The following is a 14,171-nucleotide window of genomic DNA, read 5'->3' as shown; positions in this document are numbered from 1 at the left end:
GATTTTGACAGCAATTTTCTGTTTATCAAAGTTAAAAACTGGCTTATATTGGGGCACCTGGGTGGCTCAGTCAGTTAAACAAATGACTCTTGATTTCAACTTAGGTCATGATCTCCCTTCATGGTTGGTAAGATCGAGACCCATATTGGGCTCTGTACTGACAGCATGGAGCCTGCTTGGGATTCCCCCTCGTCTCCCTCTCTGCTCCTTCCCCACTCATGCTTGCATTTTTTCAAAAATAAATATTTTTTAAAAAGGCTTATATTTGTTTTCATTGGGATAAAATACACAGCATAAAATTACCATCTTAACCATTTTTAAGTGTATCGTTCAGGAGCATTAAAACGCATTCATGTTGTTGTGCAACCGTCACTGCCATCCATCCACAGATCTCATCTTCGCAAACTGAAACTCTATACCCTTGAAACACAAACTCCCCATTTGCTCCTCCGCCAACCCAGTCCCCCGGCAACTACCATTCCACCTCCTGTTTCCATGAATTTGGCTACTCTCTGTATCTCATATAATTAAAATCATGCATCATTTGTCTTTATGTGACTAGCTTATTTCACTTAGCAGTGTTCTCAAAGTTCACCCATGTTGTAGCACAGGTCAGGACTTCCTTTTAAGGCTGAATAATATTCCATTGCATGTGTATATAACATTTTGATTATTCATTCATCTGTTGATGGCCACTTGGGTTACACTTCCACCTCTTGGCTATGCAGAATAAATGCCAATAAGCACAGGAATGTGTAGAGATCCCAAGACTTTACAGTTCTTTGGCATATACACCCAGAGCAGTATTGTTGGATTAGACCGTTCTACTTTTCATTTTAAGATCTGCCACACAGTTTTCCATAGAATTGGCTTACATTTTGGATATTTTTTCATTCTGAATGTCTTTTTTTCCCTTATCATTTTAATCATTTTGTACAAGTAACAATTTATCAGAAATTTTTTTAAAAAGACTGGTCCTTTACTAGAGCTAATTAAAGAAGTACTCCATGAGTTCATTCTCATTCATATACAAACATACATATTTCCCCTCTTTAACAGAACAAAATTTTCTTTAGATCTCACTTTCCACACCAGCTACTGCCCTGTTTCTCCTCAAAAGAGCTATCCATGCTTATGGACTCTCACTGCCTCTGCTCTCATAGCAGAGCCTCCGTGACACAGCTCCATGTGGACACCACCAGTTCTCAGACTCCATCTTCCTTGATTTAGTGGTATCATTTATTCCCTCTTGGTTTTTAGGTCTCCACTTAATGCTGGAATGTCCTGGGCTCTCATCACCTTTATGCTTCCCTATCAACAACAATCACTCCCAGCCCAGATCCTTCTTCTGAACTCCACACTTGTGTATACAGCTGCTTACACATCTCCACCTTAATGTCTAACATTTCAGACATCATACCCAAAATTCAACTGCTGACCTCTTAAAATCTGCTGATATAATCTAAGTTGATTAGCCAAAAACAGTCAACCTCTTCTTTCTCTATAGTTCAGATTTAATATGTTAGCAAATGTTCCAGTTCCTTCAAAAACAACAAAAAATTTGGCTTTTAATTATCAACCCAGTGCTCCCACTCTGGTGCGAGCCACCATCATCTCTCATCTCTATCACTGCCATACCTCTCCCAAGTAGATCTCCTCTGTTTCCAACTATTGCCCCCTATAGTTTAGTCTCATGAGTGAACATAATCATCCTTTTTATTTTAAAGATTAGCTCAAATTAGGTGACTCCTCTGCTCAAATCCTGCTATTTTATTTTGAATAAATGCAAGGTTCTAACAATGCCTGACAGGGACCTACCAAATACTCCAGTTACTTCCTAAATGTCACCCTCCACCCCAGCCACAGTGCCCTTCCTTGCTCTTCCTTGGACCTTTCCAATACTCCAGATTTAGGAGTTTAGCTGTTCTTTGCCTGGAGCTCAGTTCCACACAATATCCTCCATAGCTAACTCCCTCACTTTAAGATAGCTCATTAGGCAATGTCCCATAAGATTCACTTTGACCACTACATTTTAAACTGCAGTCTGTCCTCTTCTACCACAAATGTAAGCTCCAATGAAGGCAGGAATCTTTTTTTTTTGTTTGCTGATGTATCCTAAGCACCTAGAATAGTGCCTGACATAGAGTGGGCCATTGATAAATCTTAGTTGAATGAATGAATCCGATAGCCATGTTTATTAGCAGGAAAAATGCTTTGTGCTCTCCATTAAGAACAAATCATTCAAAATGATAAAGCTATTAGAAGTGAGAAGAAAATCTCTGAATGGAAGGTACTATGTGTATGTAAATTTGGGGGGCATCTTCCAGAAACATTTCAAATAATCCTTGAGCACTATTTCTGATAAATCCAAAAAACAAAATGTTATATTGTTCACCATGTAAAAAAAATTAAGTCATTGACAGGTGAGTTCCACCATATCTTCATGCAAATAGATTCACTACCACAAGTATTTAAAATAGTCTTATATGTAAGATAGTCACAAGATAAAGGGACTAAAAGAGTGTTAAGGCAGAAGACAAGACACTTAGTTGGAATTTCTCTTGGAAAAAAAAGGCCCATTTTTTATTGAATACGGCTAATGCATAGAGGTTCACTCTCGTCAATAAATGATAAGAGGGATTTTATATCTACATTATCCACATGTTACCCCAAGTGCCATTTCTGCTTTTAATCTATACAAACTTTAAAGTAGGTCCCAGTATCTTAACACATTTACCTTGAATTCCAGCCCTTTACCTCATTTTCAAATAGCTAAGTAGCAGATGAAAAGTGCTCAAGATGGAGAATAATCAGGATAATACAAATTAAAATGATAACGGTACTCCATTTTGCATCTAAAGTGGCTAAAATTTTGTTAAAAGGTTAACAAGATCAATTGGCAAGAAATGCAGCACAATTGGAACTTTCATACGTTGCTTGCAAGAGTCTAAAGTACACTTTCTGGAAGATGGTTTGGCAGTTCCCTATGAAGTCATATACATGCACCTACCCTGTGACTCAACAATTTCTAGATATTTACTTAAGAGAGATGCAAACATACCCACAGGACTGGTATAAGGATGCTTATAACAGCTTTATTCCTAACGACCCCAAACTGGAGGTGACCCAATTGTCTCTCAACAGAAAAATGTATGCAAAAAATTATGGTGCATTTATACAGTTGATTTACACTGCAGCATAAAGGAATGAAGTATTAATGCACACAACATGGATGAATCTCAAGTATTTTGAATTAAAAATGCTTGACCTATTTTCCTTCTGCCTACAGAAAGTGTGTGTGTGTGTGTGTGTGTGTGTGTGTGTGTATACACACTGTATAGTTCCATTTACATTAAAATCAGGAACTATAGAGAAAAAAGTTTACTCTGAGAGAGGAACACTGTCTACAGAGGCTGGACATACAGTGATGGAGATGTTGTCATCTTGATTGGGATGTTGGCTAAATGTCTATATTTTTTAAGACTTACCAAATTGTACACTTAAGAACTGTGCATTTTACTCATCTCCATTTTTAATCATGTTAATGCATCAACTGGATTTAGACTACTCAATCAGTTACAAATGGTATACCTGTTGTACATAAATATATCAATCACTATTTTGCCCACATGCCATCAATCCTGAAGTTTCATGGCACAGTGTAAACTTTAAAGTTTGCTACAGCACTTAAGGCCGATCTGATTTAAATCTAGTGACTATCTCGGAGGAGGTCTTTTAATGAGTTAACAGCTGTTTCGAATTCAGACAACAACAATGTAGTTATTTTTTCTTCTCTGCTCACCCTGAGATAATCAGTAACTCTCCCAAATGGCACTCTCCTCTCCCCCAAAAGCCAATTAGCAATATTGGTCACAAAAAGAGAAAAATAAAATCTTTCGTATCTTTGGTTATTTCAAAATAACTATTTTAAATAAAGATCAAATTTTAAAATTCAGTTCCAGCTCCAATCAACAACAGAAGGAGTCCACTAGAATTTTGGCCCTAAAGTAATCTGGGTGCTAAACCATTTCAGAGTACTTCAGCTTATGTAAAAATTGCTCAGGTCCCAATAAAACTTTAATATTCAATTCATCTGTAATGCAGGTAACATTCGTGGAAAACACATGCCTTTTGATGGAAGGCAGGGAGAAGGGCAGTGGCTGGTACCAACATTTCAATTAAGCAAATAGTTGGTAGAGCACAAGATCAGCTAGTGCACCTGACTTCCATTTCTACTTGTGCCCAATGTTAAGCTGACAAAAGCAGCAGCACTAGCCAACCATTGCCAAGAAGTTGTTCCTTTTGTGCTGAGGTAGCTCAGAGGAGGCGTCAACAGACTAAACAGCACTGGCTACCAAGGCCAATGGAGCTTGACTTCATCCTGAAGCACCAAGTACCACCTGACTTCATCCTCACAGTGATGTCTGATCATCAGGGAAAATCCTGTCTCTCAGCATCATGTTGGCAGATTTAAGTTACTTCATGCCTGATGTTAGAAGGGTAAAAATGTATATGTTCAGGCAGTTTATTTAGGGATATGATGTATTTGAAGACATTTACAACCAATAAGTATCCAAAGAAGCCACTTAAAACTTTCAATTAACCCAATTTTATGGGAGAACATGTAAACAATGGTAACATCCTTGAATTTGGGGAAACTGATATATTATGATCTGTAGGTCTATACTCATTGTTAATACACTTAGATAAGTATATGTTCATGTAGTTACTTATAGAACTATACAATTCTAGATGTGCTAGATCTTGAAAAGAAAAAGCATAAAATTAAAAGTTTAATTCACTTGACTATGTTCTACATCAAACAAACATGGCAACATTGATTCACTGGCAGAGCAAAAGTTGACAAATCATGAAGAGTGCTAAAACGCAGAGCAATCACTTCCTTGGATAATCTCTTAACTCATGACTCACCCTTCGAGGAAACCTACCATCCCAGGACCACAGTGTGTCCCGTCTGCCAGTGGCATGTGCTGAGTGCGACAGCCCTTGTGAACTCCTTCTGCACTCGTGCACCAGAGCCGCCTGCATTGCTTCTGCAAGGTAACAAAAAGCAGACAAGCAAGAGTAAAATAAACACTATAACCACCAGATCAATTCGGTGTAAACCATCAGTGTATACATTGATCTTCCATATTCCATGGTTTCCCGGTCAGAGCTGGAAATAATCAAGCCAAAAACATCTTTACTAAGTTCTAGTCATTGATTTGCCTCTCAACACACAAAATGGCAACATTCAGTTTTTAAGAACTTTTGGATTTTCATCATACACTGAACAATGGGAGAGATAAATTAGAGTGGAAATATTCAAAATTATGGGGGACATTTTTCTCTTTGTAAGACATTTTTCTAAAGGACTTTTTGTTGTCAAATGTTATTCACAAAGAGTTTCCAAAAGCCTCTTTTGATACGATGATAGAATGTATGAATAATGTGCATAGAAATACTGTATAATGTATACTGGTTTCCTACTTCGAGAATAAAATGCATACTTTCAAGCTGAACAAAGGGCTCTCAAGTTTTCCTAAGAAACAAAAATACACAGAGGCTCACAGGAGCTATACCCAAGAGAATTCCCTTTTTCTGAATTTAAATTCAGTGTTTATTTAGTGGGTAAGTCAGGTGGAAAAGAAAGGGACCTCCAAAAAATTATATCTTCCCTCCTCAAGAGTGGGTATTTAAAAGCTTATTAGCTTTTTTTAAATTGTAAGTTGTTTGTTTTTTAAACAACACTACTATGTGGAATATGTTTTGCCTATCTCTGCACTCACGTAACTGTCATTCAACAAACACTTAGTTCGTGGCACCTAGTATGTGGCCGATCCTAAACTGAATGCTGGGGATGCACATTTCAGTGAGTGAATGAGGCTGCATTCCTGGTCCAATGATCCTCGTAATCTAGTTGTGTATCTAACCTATGAAAAATCCTCAAAGTTCTAAAGGAATGATTTAAGGGTACCAGGCCTTAAAGTTTTTTTGGATTTAAATCTATGTAAATTAAAATGTAGTCTATTAAATTCCTAGAGCCTTTAATACAACTCATTATCAAGACACTTCTATCTTTACCACCACACCCCAACAAAGTATTTGAAAATAAATATTTGAATGCCTTTAAAACCTGTTTTCTGTATAAACATTTTTTAAGGTTTTATTTATTTTTGAGAGAGAGAGAGACAGTGTGAGCAGGGGAGGGTCAGAGAGAGAGGGAGACACAGAATCAGAAGCAGGCTCCAGGCTCTGAGCCGTCAGCACAGAGCCTAACGTGGGGCTCGAACCCACAACCACGAGATCATGACCTGAGCCTAAGTCAGACGCTTAACCCACTTAGCCACCCAGGTGCCCCTAAAACATGTTTTCTAAATGAGAATACTTCACATAGGATTTTCTGAGAGTTAATGAAGAGGATTTTTAAGTACAAGGCAAATAATAAATTTTAGTTTTCCTGGTTTTTATTTTTTTTAACTTTCTATTTTTTGAGAGACAGAGTGCATGCAGGGCAGGGGCAGAGAGAGACACACACAGCATCTGAAGCAGGCTCCACGCTCTGAGATGCCAGCACAGAGCCTGATGCGGGGCTGGAATTCATGAACTGTGAGATCATGACCTGAGTGGAAGTTGGACACTTAACTGACTGAGCCACCCAGGAGCCCCTTAGTTTCCCTTTTAACCCGTTTCTGCCAAACAATTTTTTTTAACATTTAAAACTTCTAAGCTACATTTAGTTCACCTTCTGTTCAAGAGAATAAACGTACACTCTGAAATATGTTCTAACTAACTTTATGGTAGTTAAAAAAAAAAAAATGGACAGAATTTTTCTTACCAAATAGGGACATACTTGTGATCCAGGGCCAAACATAAGTTCACACTGCTTGTTCACGTCATACATTAATCCAGGAAGTTGTGAAGACAGATCATATATTCGTCCATTTGGTTTGTCAAGGAGGCACTCCCCATGGCCAGTACTATACCAATGACCGAAAATATGGTGAATACATGTGGATACATAATAGAAGATTCTTCAACAGTCACTGTGTTCTACAGTATCAAGAAACAGTATCAGTGTTTTTTCATAATTTAAAAATGAATTCCTATCAAAGTTGCAAGAAAATCTCAATGTTGGTTCTCATTTGAGCCTCATAACTGCTCTGAAGGTGTAATTTAAAAAAAAAAGAAATTGTAAATTCATCAGAATTTATCAAATCTATTTATGTAATCACACTATATTTTTTATCTATTTTGTTGTCCAATAACAATGCCTTAAGTGCCCAAATTCTCAAAAAAAAATTTTTTTAGTTTATTTTGAAAGAGCAAGAGAAACGCACAGCAGGAGTAGAAGAAGGGCACAGAGAGAGAATCCCAAGCAGGCTCCGCACTACCAACCCAGAGCCCGATGGTCAAACCCAGGAAACCACGAGATCATGACCTGAGTTGAAACCGAGAGCTGGACGCTTAACCGAGTCCCCCAAGCACCTTACCCCACCCCAAATTGTCAAAATGTTTTAGAAAAAACATTTTCAAATCATTTAAGAAAATACACTTATAGTTCTAAACAACAAAACAAAGGACTTTCAGTAAGTGCTACATTGCATCCACATCAGAGACGCAGAGTTTGTGTTTTGGTTCTGCTGCGTGCAGGCTGCAAGGCTGGGGACAAGTTAACATCCGGAGCCTGAGACTTCTCATCTGTAGTAAAGCGATACTATCCACCTTGCAAACTGCTATCTAAGGATATATTTAAAGGACTTAGAAAGTGGCAAATAGGAGAAATCTTTATTGTTCACTTCTGGTTTGTAATGCAGTATTTAGTGTATAGGAAACTGAAAATATCCAACCATTCCAACTGGGTTAAAAACAATTCTTTCCATTGCCATAATTTTTAAAAATTTAGAAATTTTTACTGGCTGGAAAGACATTAAATTTCATCCAAAAATAAACATAGAACTTAAATCAGCTTCTTTTTAACATACAGTTTTTAAATTTTCCATTGGAGAGAATCCCATTACCACCTTTCAAAAATAAACACATCCCCTGGTATTTTTAACCAATACCTCAGTTAGCTATTGAACAAAACTATATGCAATTATGTATACATCAGCAACTGTGTATCATGCTTTTAAATCAACTCCCCATACAAGGAATAAAAAAATCACTGATAATTTTGGGACTTATGAACATATTCTAAAGCATGGTTTCATTCATTCCCATAGTTCTCATAAAAGAAGTAACTAGAAACTGCATATGTTAGGGATTAGAATATTCAAAGTAGTGAATATTGCTTTAAACAAAAAAATTACCTAGAGAGAGCTTGGCCTTGCGCCTTTTGGAAACTTTCACTAACTAAGAAACACCATTTGGATATAAGTGGGGAAGTAGAGAAACGTGAGGATGGAGAGATGATGCAGGAAAAATTGATCTGCCCCCCCTCTTCACACCAAGGAAAATCCTCCAAAAGAATATGTAAGCATACAGACTCCACATCCAGCCAGCTATAGAGAGCTATTTGAAACACTCATAACTGGACTTCAGTTATTGTCTGTCCTTCTAAGCCACCTCAAAACTTGAGCCACTTAAGCTCCTCTGAAAATATTATGCAGTGCCCTCTGAAAAAATTCAAACACACACACACACAAGAAAGCTGTGAATCTCATTAAGTCTCCCCTCAAAAATCAGTTACCCTAATAGAGCTCCCAAAGCTAGGTCCAATCTGCCCCCACCAAAATATTTTAGGAGTAAAATATGTATATACAACTCTTTCCTTATTTTTAAGAACCCATATGTACAAAGTAAACTTAAATTTAAACAAAAACTGAACAGAAGTTAAATCATTTTAAAAGAACATATAAATTTCAAATTCCATAGTCCAATAAAGTGTCATTATTTAACTAAAGTAATGTAACTTCAGACTTACTCTAGGAATTCAGTGATATATTTCTGACTACATTTTGACCAGGTCCAAGGACTTGTGTGGTAATTTAAAGTTGGAGCCATTACGTGATATTGGTGTTTAATCCCAGTGTCCTTACATTTAAAGCTATCATCATGTGGAACATTGAATCTAAAAATAAAGAATATGAAAATATGTAATAGATCTTATAAAATACAGATAAAATCTAATTATAGCAAAATTATACTTGATCTCTCCCATAAAGCATTATAAAACCAGGGTTATCTTTATGTTTAGAAGCACATGATCTCAAACACTACATTGTGACTTTGATCGGTAGCACCATCTGTTGATTTGGACCCTAAATCAGAGTATAAGCAATCAAAATATGTGGACTCTAGCTCACCTCATCACGACACTGACATAACATTCACATAAATGCTTGCAGGTTTCAACATGCATAGTGTAAGAGAGGTGTGTAGGTCAGTTACATAAAGGTCTTAGCACACTGGTTTCTAGACCACTGAGTATGTCAACAGTATCAAAACTTCTTTAATCCCTAATTCCTTAGCCTTTTATACTATTTATATGTTTCATATGAAACAGCCTAAGGACTGTTTCTGGTGTATATTCACTAAGCTATTACTGACAGAGTAAGAACAACAACACTCCTCAAGGAAAACCAAATCTTTGTAAGAGCAAATATATTAAATAATTAGTGGGTCAGCAACAGATCCTATGCCTTCTTTTGAGGACCCAAGTATAAACTCGCATTTACAAGGAACACTGAAACCACCTAATCCACCTCTTTGCCTGCAGAGATTTGTACTCAAATATCAGTCTTTTAATTAAACTACTTACCCATACTCTAATGACACCTAAAGAGTTTCTCAGGAAGAAAATAAAAGAGCTAGGATGGCAGTCTCTACCAGAGCACTTTTTCATTTGTTAGCAGCCTTGGCAATCCGCTAATAGTGTTTTCCAGATTTTGCTGCAATGCATCTACGTGCCCTCAGGTAAGCTCCTGGTGCTATCCTCCACTTCAACAATTTGAGTGTGCACCCTGCTGATAATCCTGAAACATAACCACACTAAAGGGGGACTATAGAGGCACTAGTTTACTAAAAGTCATTTCCACTTGAAGTTATCCCTGTTGAATATGCTAACGATGTAAGGCATGACCAGAAAAAGAAAGTATATCAAACTAAGAGAGGCCACTCTAGCCTCAAATCCTTATTAACCTATGAACAAGAAATCCAAGTGCTGGGGTGTACATTTAGAATCCCTTTCCGAGAATGAGTTTGTAGGGGTTTCTGACATTCCATGGGAGCTCCGAGGCTGTCTCATGGAATCATGGCCTCCATTCTTAGAGCATAGGACCCCAGTAGAACTTATGATCCAGGAACAGATAGAACCCCTAATTTTTACAAAAAGAAAAAAACACACAACTATGGAGGTGCAAGAATAGCTTAAAAATTGTTTAATGATTAAGAAATTCCCACATACCACATTCTCTGCTGGGGCTCTGAGCTTTAAGAGCAAAAGTGAGTTATTGCAAATATTACTGGGAGTTCCCCAGAACCAGAAGCCCTAGCAGGCCCTCCCATAAGATGGAAGAGGACAGTACCTGGTCATGTATGGGATAACAAGGGATAGAGGCCAGAAGTGCTGCTCATGTAATCCAATACAGTAAATGAAATAAAAGAATTCCCAAGTTCTAGTTCTTTGCTTAGTCTGTTGATCTGTGCAGCCTGTCTGACCTAACAGATCACAAAAGAGCCAGAGTTAGCATTTCAGGGATGGAAATTATACTAACAGTATTTCTTTTTTTTTTTTCTTAAGACATAAAGCTGCTAATTACTCAACTGAAGATGGAATCGTAGGCCTTTTGTGCAGTGATTAATGGAAAGCACATTACTGAGGTGGCAGAAGGTACTTACACGTGCCCAAGCTCGTGGGCTATGGTGAAGGCAGCACTCAGTCCGTTCTCTTCACTAATAGAGCAGCTCCGTAAAGGGTCACACAGGGTACCTAATTCTGCTAAACCTGAAAAATTCCGTATTTGTATTTCAAAATGGGAAACATCTAATCATACACAACTGAATTATAAAGCATTTACTATGAACGTTACTACTTAGAAACAGATGCAAGAAAAATAAAGGATGTAGAGTTGGCTGTTAATATCACATAAATGTCTTTTTTTAAGGTGAAGAAAAAAAGAGAAGAATGATTTATCTGCAGTTGAAATCTTTTTAACAAATCCTGGATTTTACTGAAGAAAATAACTCAAAATCTGGGGCAAAAAAGTGTTTTAAAGAAAATGAAAAAGAAGAAAGTACTGGTTACAGGAAGGATGAAGTTTTAGGCCCCATTAGTGTGGATCCTAGAAAAGGCAATGAATGTTTAAATTGGTAATAGAAATAATACAGAAAATACAACAGAACACTAGAAGTTAATAAATTTTCTTTCATTTTTAACGTTTTGAGGCAGCATACATGCATTCAATTATAATGAGTGAATGTACATTAAGTGCATAGTACTGTACCTGGCATCGAATATATACTAAATACGATTCATGTATTAAAGACACCCAACAATTTTGTAAGTATTTTAGCAACAGGAAATTATATTAAGATATAATATTTAGTCTTTAAGAATATCATGTAATGCCAATGTGTGGTCTGAACTCACTGAACAAAAAGAATTAGAGCTGATAAAGTCCATGAAAAATAATCTAGAATAAGAAATAAAAAATAAGTGCTCCTTAGAACAATCCGTATTATATCAACTGAATTGGTATTTACCTTAATAACATACTTTTTGCTGCTACTATCCTCTCATTGTAAGTTATCTGTAAATTATCTGCTCTTCTAGGAAAATTGCTTTCATAAAAAAGAATTTTTCATATGTAACTTTCATATATAACTTTCTTACTGGAAAGTTTGTGCTTTCAGAAATTTAATATAGGCCTGTATTAACCACTGTGTTTTAACTCCATCCTCCTATATACTGTTTCATTCATAAAACTTAAAAACATGGACAATTTCCTAGCTTTTACAGTAAATTTCCTAACGATTGTGTGTGTGTGTGTGTGTGTGTCTGTGTGTATGCGCGCGTGCATGCACATGCACGCTTTAAAAGATGTTAACCTGAGGACTCTAAAACTGTTGGAAAAATTCAGACTAAGAAGTTCATTTGCCAATGCGTTTTTCTTTAATAAAAAAAAAAATATTTGTTCTTTCTGAACCCACACCCAAAGTCATTGCTTGGGCAAAGGTCCCCACCAAAAGCTTTTTCTTGGTCAGAATCAAGGCCAAAAGTGAGCATGGGAAAAAAGATTTAATGTCTGCTGTCCAAAGTATGAAAGAACGGTTTTCCTAACTATGACTTGATACTTAAACGTGCAATTTTTTAGTCAATTTTGGTCATTTTACATTTCTCCTTTACTAGAAGTTAAAACTAAACATCCTAATTGAGTATCTTGCCATTCCCATGCCTTCATTAGTATTTTCAATGTTAAATCACTCCATTTCCATATATTTGTTTTCAAGGCTGCTTAGGCATTTTGAACAAAATACCAATTCTATTATCACCCAAGTGATAGAAGCTGCACAGAGTCCTCCAATCTAACCATCTTAAAGAATGAAACTTTTTAAATTTTAATGTTTATTTTTGAGACAGAGACAGTGGGGGAGGGGTAGAGATAAAGGGAGACACAGAATCTGAAGCAAACTCTAGGCTGCGCTGTCAACACAGAGCCCAATGCAGGGCTTAAACTCATAGATCATGAGATCATGACCTGAGCCGTAGTTGGAAGCTTAACCGATTCAGTCACCCAGATGGCCTGTGAGCGAAAATAATTTTTCAACATACTTTGCAAAAAGTCCTCAGAGACTGGAGCAATGATATCTACAAAAGATTATACGCAAGTAATCTCATAATTTTTCCATATATTTTATATGAGAAAATTAAATACTAATACTTGTGTCAATGTAAGTTGTGTCCCCTCAGGCAAACTACTTGTCCTTGTCTATGAAACTGAAAATTGTTCTTAAAGGTTGGTTGTGAAGATTGAAGGATTTAAATCACAGAAAACCTCACGAGTATATGATACATTGTAAGCACAGAAATATCAGCTATCATTATCATGACTCTGGATTTAAAGGAAAATAAGAATACTTTAAGAATAAGAACAGGGGCACCCGGGTGGCTTAGTCGGTTAAGCGTCCGGCTTTCACTCAGGTCATGATCTCGCGGTTCGTGGGTTCGAGCCCCGCGTACGGCTCTGTGCTGACTGCCAACTCAGAGTCTGGAGCCTCTTTCAGAGTCTGTGACTCCCTCTCTCTCTGACCCTCCCCTGCTCACGCTGTTTCTCTCTCTCTCTCTCCTAGAAATAAATAAAAAAACATTAAAAAAAAATTAAAAAAAAAAAAAAAAAAAGAATAAGAACAAAGCTGGAGAAACACAATCCCAGATTTCAAACTATACTACAAAGCTACAGAAATCAAAATAGCATGGTTCTGGTGCTTGCATGTGCACACGCACACAAACACAGACAGACGCCCGCACGCACACACACACCCCAACACAACAGGATAGAGTGCCCAAAACAAGACCCACACTTTTATGGGCAATCTATAATAAAGGAGGCAAGAATACAAAACAGGGAAAAGACAGCCTTTTCAATAAATGGTACTAAAACTGGAAAGCTACATGCAAAAAAGCAAACTGGTCCAGTTTCATACACCATGCACAAAAATAAATTCAAAATGGATGAAAGACCTAAATATGAGACTTGAAACCATAAAATTCCTAAATGAAAACATAAGTAGTCATCTCTTGGACATCAGCCTTAACATATTTGTGGACATGTCTCCTCAGAGACAAAAGCAAAAATAAACGATTGAGACTACACCAAAATAAAAAGCTTTTGCACAGCAAAGGACTCCATCAGCAGAATGAAAAGGCAACCTACTAAATAAGATATTGGCAAATAATATATTCAATAGGAATTAATATCAAAGATATACAAAGAACTCAAAAAACAATCCCATTAAAAAATGGGCAGAGGACCTGAATAGACATTTTTGTAAAGAAGACATACAGATGGCCAACACATGAAAAGATGTTCAGTATCACTATTAGGGAATTGTGAATCAGAACTATATGTGATATCACCGCATTCCAGTCAAAATGGCTAGTATCAAAAAGACAAGAAATAACCATTGGGACGAATGTGGAGAAAAGGGAACACTCATGTACCGTTAAT

The 14,171-nt window shown here is 36.9% G+C and overlaps 1 protein-coding gene across 1 annotated transcript in view; it reads right to left on the bottom strand.

Annotated features, from left to right (window-relative positions):
* Nucleotides 1-14,171, bottom strand: part of ADAMTS20 (ADAM metallopeptidase with thrombospondin type 1 motif 20) — a 166,573-nt gene that overhangs the window by 92,262 nt on the left and 60,140 nt on the right. Inside the window, exons 8-11 of the mRNA XM_039223448.1 lie at nt 10,843-10,948; nt 8,927-9,073; nt 6,839-6,980; nt 4,950-5,054 (exon numbers count right to left, since the gene is read on the bottom strand). Coding sequence (XP_039079379.1) covers nt 4,950-5,054; nt 6,839-6,980; nt 8,927-9,073; nt 10,843-10,948 — 500 coding nt within the window. The remainder of the gene's footprint in view (nt 1-4,949; nt 5,055-6,838; nt 6,981-8,926; nt 9,074-10,842; nt 10,949-14,171) is intronic.

Source organism: Hyaena hyaena, unplaced genomic scaffold (assembly GCF_003009895.1).
Source record: "Hyaena hyaena isolate Hyena2069 unplaced genomic scaffold, ASM300989v1 scaffold_1345, whole genome shotgun sequence".
Lineage (NCBI taxonomy): Eukaryota > Metazoa > Chordata > Mammalia > Carnivora > Hyaenidae > Hyaena > Hyaena hyaena.
The sequence above is the reverse complement of the archived record's forward strand: the minus strand, read 5'-3'. Positions and strand labels throughout refer to the sequence as shown.